General features: G+C 46.8%; 1 protein-coding gene across 12 annotated transcripts in view; it reads left to right on the top strand.

The window, feature by feature from the left end:
* SRPK2 (SRSF protein kinase 2) overlaps positions 1-12,997 on the top strand; it is a 251,972-nt gene that overhangs the window by 219,359 nt on the left and 19,616 nt on the right. For all 12 annotated transcript variants that reach the window (XM_032305494.1, XM_032305496.1, XM_032305489.1 and 9 more), the window contains 4 exons: positions 3,288-3,453; positions 4,602-4,627; positions 6,036-6,282; positions 7,004-7,486. In XM_032305494.1, the coding sequence (XP_032161385.1) occupies positions 3,288-3,453; positions 4,602-4,627; positions 6,036-6,282; positions 7,004-7,486 (922 nt within the window). The remainder of the gene's footprint in view (positions 1-3,287; positions 3,454-4,601; positions 4,628-6,035; positions 6,283-7,003; positions 7,487-12,997) is intronic.

The raw sequence follows: 12,997 nt of genomic DNA, 5'->3' as shown, positions 1-12,997 counted from the left end.
AAATAACCATTCTTTTTAGTCTACATCTAGAGACTTCATTAAAAAAATTGTAGTTCAGAATTAAGGCGTCAGAATTTCATTGCTGGGATGTACCACAGAATTTATCAGGGATAGCCTACTTGTAGGTGGGAGAAAAGAGACTCCAAGAAGTTTAGTAAGTGACTTAGAAAAGTTAGAGTTATCGGGGCGCCTGGGTGGCTCAGTGGGTTAAAGTGTCTGCGTTTGGCTCAGGTCATGGTCTCAGGGTCCTTGGATCGAGCCCCGCATCGGGCTGTCTGCTCCGCAGGGAGCCTGCTTTCCTTCCTCTCTCTCTGCCTGCCTCTCTGCCTACTTGTGATCTGTCAAATAAATAAATAAAATCTTAAAAGAAAAAAAAAGTAAAGTTAGAGTTATTTTGTTGATGTCAATACAAGTGTTTTAACTTAATTCAGTTCTCCCATTAATGTTGAGCATCCTATGTGCTAGACCTTGTTTTTTTGTAGATTTTCCATAGAGTAACTCTTATCATATTTCTACTTAGTAGCTACCTTCCTCCCGTTTTTTAATGTGAAAATGGAGGCTCAGACAGTGTGCGGCCCTTCCCCAGTGAGTGAGTGATGTGGCCGCAGTCTGGGAGTAGGTGAGTCCCAGGGTTGTGTTTTAACACCACACTGTGCTATGTCTGTCAGTTAGTTCCTTTAAATTTTGCATTATCTTAATTAAATACTTAATCTGTCTCAGCAGTCCATTCTTTGTCTGTGTTCATCGTTAGACATTATAAGCTGTGCTTCTTAAAGGAAAGGTAACCCAGTGGTATGCAATTGCAACTATTTTAAAAATCTGGAACCTTAACTTCTTGCTGAGAACACTGTGTTCATCTCAAGTGCCTGCTTTTCATTGGGAACTCATGAACACATCTGGATGCTGGATCACATTAACTCTTACTTATGTAGCCTCCCACACAGTAAGACAACCAGACCACCACAAAAGAGCTCAGGTTGGAAAGACAGGAGTGACTCAGGCATGAAATGGTAGTGAGAAGATGCTGACATTTTTACTTTGAGTTAATATTTGATCACTGAAATGCAATTTCAGTTGGAATAATTTTTAACTGTTTAAAGTTTCTCAAAAATCATATTCCTTTGCCTCTGTAGGTTAGAAATCACTATTGTTCCTGTCTGTTAATTTCTTGCACTTCTCAGAATCTCTCTTATTATTCAAATATAAAAATTCCCCATATTATTTCATTTTGAACAAAGAAGATGTATGAATGTCAGTGAATAACATATAGGTATCTGGATTATAACCCAATTCTTTATAGAAACATATAATGAATCTTTCTTCCTCGTCCTTTGATGTTTTAAACATAATTTAATAGTTCTAATTGCAGTACCATTGCAAACATTAAATAGTAATTTTCAGGCAAAAAAACAAAAACAAAAAAACCAAGTGTCTTACCTTCTGTTATTATGGTTTTATCTGTTTCACTCTTTTGGTGTTTACTAGGAACTTATTTGTTATGCCCATACTCATCTTGGTTTCTTTTTGGCCAGTCCCTTTCCTCCTCCTGGCAGAAGACAGTAAGCTCTCTGAGGACAGAGGGGCTCTAAGCCCCAAGAGACGACGAGCTTCGTTTGTTGCTGTGTGTCAGACACCTGGAATTAGGTGCCTGACCTATTATAGGAGCTTGACTGGTGCTTGGTCAATCTTCCCTTCCCAGAGAAGGTTACTTTAGATGAGTGTAGAGATTGTCATCCTGGTTATGAGATGGGTTTTTCCTTTTCTCATTTTCCTTGTGGAACCTCTGCCCCCTCATTTCCCAATGCTATTGTCTATTAAGGTTCCTTAGGCATTTACAGCAGACAGAAGCATGGGGCTGTTGGGGAGAACTTTTGAGAGTTGGAAACACATATTATGTGTCTGCTGCTTATGTTTTTCCCACTTCCTTGTCTGTTGTGGACAAGACCTCTAAACGATTTAAAGTGTGTGATGATATTTATTTATTTACTTACTTATTGTTTTTTAAAGATTTTAATCATTTATTTATTTGACAGAGAGAGATCACAAGTAGGCAGAGAGGCAGGCAGAGTGAGGGGGGGAAGCAGGCTCCCTGCTGAGCAGAAAACCCAATGCGGGGCTCGATCCCAGGACCCTGGAATCATGACCTGAGCTGAAGGCAGAGGCTTAACCCACTGAGCCACCCAGGTGCCCCTAGAAAATATATTTTTGTTGATGGGAAGAATTGAAAGAATTCCTCTCTTAACGGAAAGAATTCCAGAAATACTGTGACCTTGTATCTAGGTCACTGCACTCTGTAAGTTTTGTGGGTTTAGTTTTTGTGGATATTCTGGTCCAGCAGTTTCTTTGGGTTTGGTGCTCTTGCGTGGTCTGGATTCCACAGCTGTTTAATCCTCCTTTCTTGCGCTATTAAAAATTCATACACATCATTAAGCATCACAGAGATGCAGATCATACATCACACCCACCAGGGTGACTAAAATAAAAAGATAACGAAGTGTGGACCTCGACGCAGAGGGTGGAACCTTCCTACGTTGCTTGTGGGAATGTGATAAGGTGCGGCCGCTGTAGAAAACCAGTTACCCTGTGACCCAATGGCTGTACTCCAGGTATGCGCCCCCCTCAAAAATAAAATTGTGTGTGTGCACAAAAACTCCTACGTGAATGTGCAGAGCAGTACTCTTTATAGGAACCAAAAAGGGGAAACGATCCCCATACCTATGAATTGAACGGCTCGACGAGATGCGGCATGTCCAGTGGAGTATTACTGGGCAGTTACAGGAGCCGAAGGAGGTACACGCTACGCAGGGGCAGAACTTTACAAGGTTACGCCAGTTACAGAAGACCACTTTGTAGATTCCGTTTATATGAAATGTTCACAGCCAGCAGATGTGTGCAGATAGAAAGTAGACTTGTGGTTGCCTAGGGCTGGGAGCTAAGAGGAGAGGGAGAGTGACTGCCTGTGGGTAAAATGTTTTAATTTACATAGTGGTGATGGTGCACATGTAAAAACCATTGAATTGTACACCAGAAAGGCTGAATCGTATGTAATTTACATTTTAAGAAAGTTGTTACAAACAAACTATATGTAAAGAATCACCAGAAGATGCACATCGGTAGCTCATGGGAAGGTGCTGGGCTGTTCTGGGGGCCGGGGCGGGGGCAGATTTTTATGAAGCAGCCTTCCTGTCTGTTTTATTTGGTGCCACGTGATTATGTTACCAATTTTATAAATGTTGAACAATGAAGGTATTAATAACTCATGTCATCTCTTGATTTACTCCGACCAGGTCCTTCAGGGGTTAGATTATCTGCACAGTAAGTGCAAGATCATTCATACTGACATAAAGCCGGAGAACATCTTGATGTGTGTGGATGACGCGTATGTGAGAAGAATGGCAGCCGAGGCCACCGAGTGGCAGAAAGCAGGTGCTCCTCCTCCTTCAGGTTCTGCAGGTGAGGGCACCGAGCTGGCTGGTTCCAGTTTGTTTGGGGGCATCGAGAGCTGGCAGAGCTGCACACTGAAGGCAATTGAGTCAAATGTGTACCTCGTAGGAACTTTTGGATGAGTCTGATTGCTAGAAATCACGAGACCTTTTTTTGAAAAGGAAGATGCCCCAATTAAATCTGCTTTAATATTTGAGTTGCTTAACTTTATCCTCCCTTGGAAGAGCATTTGAAATCTTACGAGCTTCTTCATCTACGTTGGAACATTGTCTTGTGCTGCGCACTGGTCTGTGGAGGGCTGCACAGTAACAGCTTGCTTATAGCAACCTGTAGACATCAGAACTGTTCTCTGGTTTGTTAGAAGGCTTCCTAGCCTCTGGTTAGTCATCGATCCGAGTCTAACTGGCGGGGTTCGAATCGGTTACAAAAGACCGATTCAAAGGTTACCCTTGAGGGTAGGAGAAGGCCAGCTGCCTTGAGTATTGGCATCTAGAGTTTTCCGTCTGGTTTTGACAGAGTGTAATGGCTGTGGGTACGCAGGGACCACTCTCGCCATCTCATCACATGATCTGCCCCCTGGTGTGTTGTCATGCGAGTGTGTCATTGAGGGGCTATGGTCGAGTGACTGACCTGGCTCTCAGGAGAGGCACTGCCTCCTCGTCTTGTTTCCCACTAGGGTTGTTTCTTAAAGATGCCCGCAAAGACCAGTCGTGGCATTTCTAGAATATTTGATTTATTTCCGCTGCATAGACTTGCTTGTGTTTTCAAACACAGATGTACATCTCCTAAACTATTCATTTTATTGTCTATAAAACAAATTTAGTTAGATGACCATGTGACATTTGTGAACTCTTACCCGTTTTCTTAAGTTACCAGTCAGAGCTTAGGATTGACCTGTTTTGAAATGAGTGGGTATTTAATTTTTGATAAATAAGAGATGTGCCTTCATAGGAGCACATGCCTTTGCAGAGCCTGTCATTTGAGTTGGGTCAGCTTTCTTTAGATCTCGATGACTAAGAAGCTCTGATGTTTAGCTCCTTTGATGTTGGATAGCCATTAAAGGGCAATAATTGCTTTCGTTTTACAATTCAGGTTACCTGCATAAAGATACAGATCTGTTTTCCTCTAAACATTCATTTTGTCTCATTTTGTTTTAGTGAGTACGGCTCCGCAGCAAAAGCCCGTAAGTACTTACCTGTACACTTGTATTCATCGTTGCGTCAGAAACAGCTGTTCCTTACTGAGCTTTTCAAGTTACAAAAGTAGTCTCTGCTTTTTTGCAACATTTTTTTCATTTAAGGTGGTTTGGGGGGGGAATGGATTTTACCTGTTTTGTTATGTTCTCAATTGTAGATGTTTAATACATAGTAATGCAAAAGACAGGCGTGTTTGTAAATGCTGTGTATCCTTGAATATATGAGACTTGCTATTTTGGTAAGTTGAAGTGATTGTGATTTTTAGAGTTGGTGTAGTTTGAGCTTTTCCACGTTTGATCTTCATTTTCCCTGTGCACTTTCTGGGATGCTCTTGGCTGAGCCTGGTGAAATGTGACGTGATTGAGATAGAGCTTCAAGTGTGATTATTATAAAACCCTTAACATTAGTTCCGATTTCCTTCTAAGATACCTACTTTTCTGAAGCTTGTACTCCCAGTTTGTTTTCCAGCCAGTAGTTAAATATGGAAGAGTATTGTCTGTGTGTGGTATGAAACAAGCTACTTGGAATGAAATCTTACCCAGTGTCCCTCCACCTGCTCAGCTCCAGTAGAGGATAGAATACATAGATCTTGAGTTGGCGAAATTTTGAAAGAGCTTTACGAACCAGAAGCATTTGAAAGGAAATGTTGAGAAATTGAGCTTTGGAACGAAAGTCCCAGGACCAGAGGAAGTCGTGATACTTACACCACCCAGCTTGCTGAGCTGCCGAGTCATTGCCTCCAGGGCTGCGGTGGTCTGAGCCCCTCGTTTTGAGAATTGGTTCTGTGGCAGGACTAGAGGCTGTCGTTGCTAGCACTTGCCCAGTCATGTGGCCTGATCGGAGGCAGGCCAAGCCTGTGGCTTTGTCTTTTGCTCCTTGACTTGGTGGGCTGATGGCTGACTGTTTCTGTGGTCCTGGCTGTTGGTAGCCTCTCAGCGTGTGAGACCCAAACACCGGCAGTGCTGTAGACAGAGCAGGGCACCCGTGTCGGCAGGCAGAGAGTCAGGGACGACAGGAAGGAGAGGACATACTGTTAGTTTGTGTGGAGGTAGCAGGAGATAGAACCTGCCGGAGGTGCTTCTTGTTCAAAGGCCAGAGTGTCTCAGCATTTTCTATTCTTAAAGTTGAACTGAAACAGACTTCTGGGAAGGGAGCCTTGTGTCCCTCTGAGGGCAGGGCCTGCTAGTAGCCCCGTTAATTGATGTTAGGCTTGTTTTTTCTGGTTTCACTGTAACCCCAAGCACGACATGGCTGTCATGTCTGGGCATTTGGTGTTCACGGATAAGCCCCGAGGAAACAGGACTTGTCCGTGTTAGCTGTGCCGCTGGTGCTGGACCTCTCGTGTAGTGCTTCCCCAAGAGGCAGACTGACCTGTGGCATTTTCTTGACATGTAGATAGGAAAAATATCTAAGAACAAAAAGAAAAAACTGAAGAAGAAGCAAAAAAGGCAGGCTGAGTTACTGGAAAAGCGCCTGCAGGAAATAGAAGAATTGGAGCGAGAAGCCGAAAGGAAGATAATAGAAGAAAACATCACATCGGCGGCACCTTCCAATGAACGGGACGACGGGTACGGCCCAGAGGGCAAACTCAAAGCTGCTGGCTTAGAGGACACGGCTGAGGGCGAGCCCACCAACGACAATGGTCAGTCTGCATGGGGCCTGCATCTCCCTCCCTGGCTCCCACCGGGTCGCCGCACAGGCTCGCTTGTGCTCCTCCTCCACACGCGAGGGTGATTCTCACCAGCTCGCGGTTGGGGAATATGGGAAACCAAACCACCTGCCACTTCATTTGTAAAATGAATGCCAGAAATATGTTAGTATTTCAAAATAGTTTTTTAAAAATGGAGAAAGTCTGACACCATGTCTTGATTGTGCTAATGATTGTACTTTATTTTGTAATTAACCTTTAACCTAGCAGTAATGTACCCACAGACATTTTCAGAAGGTTGTAGAGGAGAGGGTAGAAGTGGAAAGCCACCTCTATTTGTAAATAGTCATTTTTCCCCAAATCTGACTTTTTCTTAATAAGAGTTAGCCAGTCATTTACTAAATGAAAAATAAGATTTAGAAAACCTAAGATCCTACCCTGAGAGCCAAGAGGCCTTTTGCTCTATAGTACATAAATCAAGCGCATCCAGGGGCGCCTGGCTGGCTGGGTCGCTGAAGCATGTAACTTGATCCTCAGGGTCATGAGTTCGAACACCATGCTTGGTGTAGAGCTTACTTTGGAGGGGGGGTGGAGGGATTAAGTACATTAAATTGAATACATTCAGAATTATCTCTTGTTGGAGGAAGTATGTGCTTAGTGCCACTGTGTTAAGGAGAGTGACACATTCTGATTCTGAACCCATCAACTTTTTAAGGTGAGGCTGAGGACCAGGAAGAGAAAGAAGACACCGAGAAAGAAAACACTGAGAAAGATGAAGACGATGTTGAACAGGAACTGACCAACACAGACCCTGCGTGGATAGAATCCCCCAAAACCAACGGCCATATTGAGAATGGCCCGTTCTTACTGGAACAGCAGCTGGATGATGAAGATGATGAAGAAGAAGATTGCCCAAATCCTGAGGAATATAACCTCGATGAGCCCAATGCAGAAAGCGATTACACATACAGCAGCTCCTATGAACAATTCAATGGTGAATTGCCAAATGGACGGCATAAAATTCCCGAGTCACAGTTTCCAGAGTTTTCCACACCGTTGTTCTCTGGGCCCTTAGAACCTGTGGCTTGTGGCTCTGCACTTTCCGAGGGATCCCCACTTACCGAGCCTGAGGAAAGCAGTCCATCCCACGACAGAAGCCGGACGGTTTCAGCCTCCAGCACTGGAGATTTGCCAAAAAGTAAGTGTCCTCCCCCACCAGGTGTCTGCTTACAGTGGCCTGGGTATCGTGTCCTTGACACACGCTGTGAAGGGGATCGGCTGGAGATGGTCACATCATGTATGTGTGCATTAACCGTTCTCATTGTATTTCTGTTGTGCTCCCGGATCTGTGGTGTAATTTCAGACGTACTCAGTGCCACGTAGGCTTTCTCTTGCTCTCCGAGTATCAGTCGCGTTTTGGAGCTTCTGTTACTCCTTCTGTAACTAGTGACATCTACGGTTGTGAAAACCTTTCCGGTCCAGCAGCTTACACGTACTGTAGCTTTTATAGAGTGTGTTGTTCCTAATTTGTACTTCCATCTGATAGGTTATATTTAGTTTTTGGGTTTTGTTTCATTTCGTTTGTATTCAGGGGAAAAAAAATACACCTGCTCTTTGTCTGTATTGAGGAAAACTTCTCTTACTTTATTTTGATGGTTGTTCCTGATTGTAGAACTCTGCTATTGAAATGTTAAAGCTGTTTTAGAGGAAGTGGCATGGATTTTAATGTGATGATGACCTCTGTCAAACCCGTATTTTGAGAGTGAATGCCACATGACCTGTCTCTGCCTGTGTCTTGCTAGGGGCCCCAGTAAGCAAACGTGGGGCATCTCGGATGGTTTCCGATCCAGCCCGCAGAGGACTGGCTCAGAAACCTCCTCTGCTCCCTCTGCTGACAAGAGAGTTTACCACATGGCGCGCCAGTGACCCAGCCCTGCAAGAGCCCACAGAATCCCGCAGCCCCTCAGGCCAGCAGGTGGGAGACCTGCACAGCCATCTGTGTTCCTCATTGGTTCTAGCTAATTGTCCTAAGGATGTGGGTTATTATTTTTTTCTTACTTGGATGGAATACCCTGTTCCTTTTTACTTTTACCCTGATCAAGAACTCTTCGAAGGTGCTTATAAAATGCTCTCACATGGAAGGTGGCTTCATCGAGGGAAAGCCTCACTTCTGTGTGTCTCCTTCACTCTCACACACTACTTCTGACACCTTTGGTCACCTAATGGGTATGTAGGCCATTTTCCCTACACCAGAAACTTTTCTGACACCAGCTGGGTGTCCTACAATTTAGCTTAATTCTGACACCATCTAGGGACAGCATCAGATCCCACAGGTGAAGGGCTCAGTTCCAGGGGCGCCTGGGTGGCTCATTTGGTTAAGTGGTGCCTTCGGCTCAGGGCATGATCCCGGGGTCCTGAGATGCAGCCCTGCACTGGGGGCTTCTCCCTCTCTCTCTGCCTGCTGCTCCCCCTGCCTTTGTGGGTGTGTGCACTCTCTCTCTGTCTCTCTCTGACAAATAAGTAGAATCTTAAAAAAAAAAAAAAAAGACCTCAGTCCCATAAGACACCCCCACCCCCTTCATACACCAGTGATAAGCACATGTTGTCACCCGTGCTTCTGATCCATGGACCATGACTCGGAGATGCCCATGTCCCCTGGTTCAGGTTCAGTTAACATGTTACAGCAGCTCACAGAACTCAAGAAAACGGTTTGCTTGCTGGGTCACTGGTCTGTTACCAAACACTGTAACTCAGGAGCAGCCTGATGGAGGAGATGGAGAAGGTGAGGCTGTTCACGCTCTCTCCAGGCGAGCCTCCCGCCCTGCCGCCTCTCACACGTCCCTTCCTGCCATGCATGTGCTTGTGGATTCTTCGTTCTTCTGATAAACACTTTGGATTATGTCTGTAATCATTTACAGCTTCTACTTGTTTGATGCTTGAACTGTCCCAAATTTGGGCCACACAAGCCTCTTCAGTTGTCTCTTCTGTCCTGTTGACACGACCCCGTCATTCTTCGCACGCTTCCTTGCTTTCCGGAACCACCTTCCCAGTTCAGACTCTCCCTGCCCCAGGCTGGAGTCAGTGTGTCTCCAAGTGGTTCTTGTGACTTAATTTTTTTTAAGCTTTTATCATGTGCAGAATATATAGGAACAGTAGCATGTAAAATTCATAAACATGTCTCTGTGGACATGGATATGCAAACATTCTTTATTAAAGGAGTAAACGGTGGAAGAGTTCCATGATCACAAGTATAACAGCTTCTCCCCTGGCTTATTTTCAGGTTCTTATGAAGAGCATCTTTGTGCAAATGGCATGTTTGTTCATGCTTCTGTGCCTTTGCTGACGCTTTTTCTTCTACTCGGAACGTTTCCTCCTCGGGATCCGTGGTTCGTCTTTTTGGCCAACTTCACTCTTTTGCCAGCCGGCAGCTCCACACAGGCCCTGCCTAGTCTCCCCAGCTGGCCTGTTGCCTTTCCCCCCTTCACCTACTGCTCATGCTTCTCTTAGCTGAACCCTCGTTTTTTCCATTATCTTTCTCCTCGCTAGGATGTGACATCTTTGAGAGCTGTGTGTGTTATCTTTGTATCTTCAGCATCTCAGCCAGCGCTTTACGGAGTAACGAGCAGACCCCTGATGGCTGTTTCTCCCCTTCTTCTCTTGGTCCCGCCTTTCCCATTCAGCACCAGAATTTTCTGTCTGGCACACGCTCCGTCCCCAGCAGCCTTTCTGCTGCACCAGTGTCCTGTCAGGGAGAAATACGAGGCCGGTTTTTCATGTTGATCCAAATCTCTTACCACTATTGTAAAATTCAAGGTACACACCAGGGACAGGATGTCATCATCCAGTTCTTGGTCCGGAGGCCCTCAGTGTTGGTTCGACAACCTTGGGTAACCTCCTGCGTGGGAGGGGCAGGGTCCAGGGCGGCCAGGTGGCCCCCTACCACTGCGTGAGCATGAGGCCACAGAGAAGGAAGGCTCTGTTCAGAGTTGGTGGGTCCTTGTCGTTAGAGCAGAGCTTACACACGTCAGGGCATAGTAGAAGAGAAAGGCCAGAGGAAAGGGTGGAGGGAGGACTTACATGCCAGGCGGAAGGGTGTGGACTTTTCCCTGGAGTGCCTGGGTGGCCACTGAAGGTTGAGGCAGCAGGACCTGGGTCGCTGCCCTCGCTGTGACTCTTGCTGCCCGGTCTGTCCTCTGTGGGGCAGTCCAGAGAGAGCTTTTCAAAGCACATCCTGTCATCTTCCCTCCTGCTCTCTCCCCAGGACCTCCAGTGTGGTTCCACTCAGAGTCACACCTCGAGGCATCACTCTGTAAAGCTCAGGAGCTCTCTGCAGCCCATTCTCCGGCAGCTCGCTCTCTGGCACTGCCCTCCCCGCCCCGCCCTCCCACAATGGCTCCTTCCTCGTGGCTCTCGAGCATGCAGGCTTATTTCTGCTTCTTGGCAGTCCGCACTTGCTGTGGCCTCTGCCCAGAGCCTCTCGCCCTTCGCGTCTCCCTTTGTTCAGGCTTCTCCTCACACATCACCGTCTCTGGAAACACGTCCCCTGCACACCCTCATCGTCCCATCTCCTCTCTTTGTTTTTCTTCTTTCTTTTCTGACATGGAGTGTGACTCCACCATTTTATTTACTTCATTGCCTACTGACATGTGAGTTTCCTCATTTGGGGTGTGGTGGGAGCCTTACACATTTTGTTCATGCTGTTCTGAGTGCCAGGATAGTACGCAGAAGGGACTCGGTACATATTGGGTGAAATGAATGGACCAGGCTCGGGCATTCAGTTTTCCCAGTGCTGCTCCTTCCTGGGCCTGGCACTGGAGCCGCTTATCGACAGGATATCCACGCCTCTACTGTGAGGACGTTTTAAAGTCCGTGAGCGTGAGCCCCGCACAGCACCTTGCAGATGAGCGGGGACGGCTGCATGGTCACTCAGGAACCACGCTGCCCTCTCACTCCTTTCTAAGATGGCTTCACGTGGAATGAACAGCGTCCCTCAGACAGCAGGTCATCCGAGAGGATTTGAGAGCTCCAGTCCTTCCAGAAATGACCTATCCCACCTCTCTCCTCCCACTTTTCATCCCGTCCTGGCAGAGGCAGAGAACACGGAAGGGCTGTGGGAGGCCACTGCAGTGATGACGTAGTCAGAGGAGCCAGCTGGTTCCCGGGCCAAGCGAAGTTGGTACGAGGACACAACAGGCACGAGCGTCCCTGTGTTTAAGTGGGCTTTGTTGAGGGTTGCAGTCAAGTACCCTAGCCTGGGGAATCATCACACTGAGAGAAGGGAGTCAGAAATGCAAGTTGATTCTCCTTTAAAAGCCTGCTTTGTGTTCTTCACCAGTCAAAGTTCTGAAATGAATTCCCTCCTACTTGGAAGGCATCATGAGCAGGGTCCCTGCTGACCAACCTGAACCAGGAGGATAACTACCTGTCACCAGAGAGACTTTGTCTAGTGATGAGAGGGGTTAAATGCAAAGAAACTATATAGAACATGTGCAATGCTGTGTTTTTTACAGTGCATTTCCTCTGACTTACTTGAATAATGTAGCTTCTGGGAGACATCTTTATAAATACCTGGGAATGGGTGGTGATCGCAGACCCCTCCTTCCCCACGAGTACCCTAGGGCACCAACTTACTCTGGGCTGGTCAGAACTGGAGCTTCACCCCCTTCTTCTTTAGACCGTCGATCGGAATTGTTTCGCTTCTCCTCTGCTCTCTGCTAGTGGGGCTTTGGTTCTGGCTGGTGGAAGCCTCTGCCTGGGACTTGGGGGGAGGGTGGCCTGGCTTCCTATGTTGATTGGTTGGTTTGGGTGTGGGTAGCATGGCCTCTTCCTCCTCTTTCTGGAGCACTGAGCCTCACAGAATTTGAGTCACGTGCCAGAGTCTTATAACTTGTTGATGTTGAAACTTCGATTTGAATCCTGTTCTGCAGACTTCACGAGATCAGTGCTCTAACCCCTGGAGCCCAGTTCTGCAGACTTCAGCTTCCATGCTCTTGCCTGTTGGCTCTCCTTGACTGAGTGGCATGCGGGATTCATCTGACCGTTTCTAGTGCGGCCCCCTCTCCATTGGGTCAGCGTGTTGATGTTTCTCCTGGAGCTCTGTTCTCTGCCTGCCCCCCGGTCACCATAAGACATTTTGCTCCTCATGTGGGTCTCTGCTTTCCTTCTCTTCCTTTGTGAGTTCCTGTTTGTTCTACCAGCTCAGACCGCCTTTGGTGAAGCCCATAGTGCACCGGCATCCTTAGAAGAAAGTGGTTATAGGACAGATGGCAAAAAGGGAACACGTGAGCCTGGCCTGTTTACATTGACCCACAGGCCTGAGGAGTGGGTCTTGAGGGTTAAGATGTTGGAGAGCTCTGTGGGTGCCCCAGCTCCTGGCTGCCTTGCTTACTTGCTGAGCTGCTAACAGGTCAGCGTGGTGGCCTTGTGTGGGAATGCCCAGGAGTCAGAGTGCCCTTGAGCCCGGGGCTCTGTGGCACAGGTGTCACCGAAGGAGGCTGTGTGTGCTTTAGCAGTGCCCAGCTTTGAGCGTACGAAGGGCTATTTAATGTTCTGTGTTGAGTGGACTTTTCGGTTTAGTCTGTAAATACCATTTCAGGATGACTTCTACAGGAAATAAGAGCCATGGTCATAACTCATCCCCTCTAGAAATACAAGCTTTTGGTCAGCGGGACGTTTGAAGACGCTTACTCGCTTCAGGATTTTGTCTGGG

The sequence above is a fragment of the Mustela erminea genome, chromosome 11 (genome assembly GCF_009829155.1).
Source record: "Mustela erminea isolate mMusErm1 chromosome 11, mMusErm1.Pri, whole genome shotgun sequence".
NCBI classification, from domain to species: Eukaryota; Metazoa; Chordata; class Mammalia; order Carnivora; family Mustelidae; genus Mustela; species Mustela erminea.
This window is presented reverse-complemented; position numbering and strand designations above follow the sequence as displayed.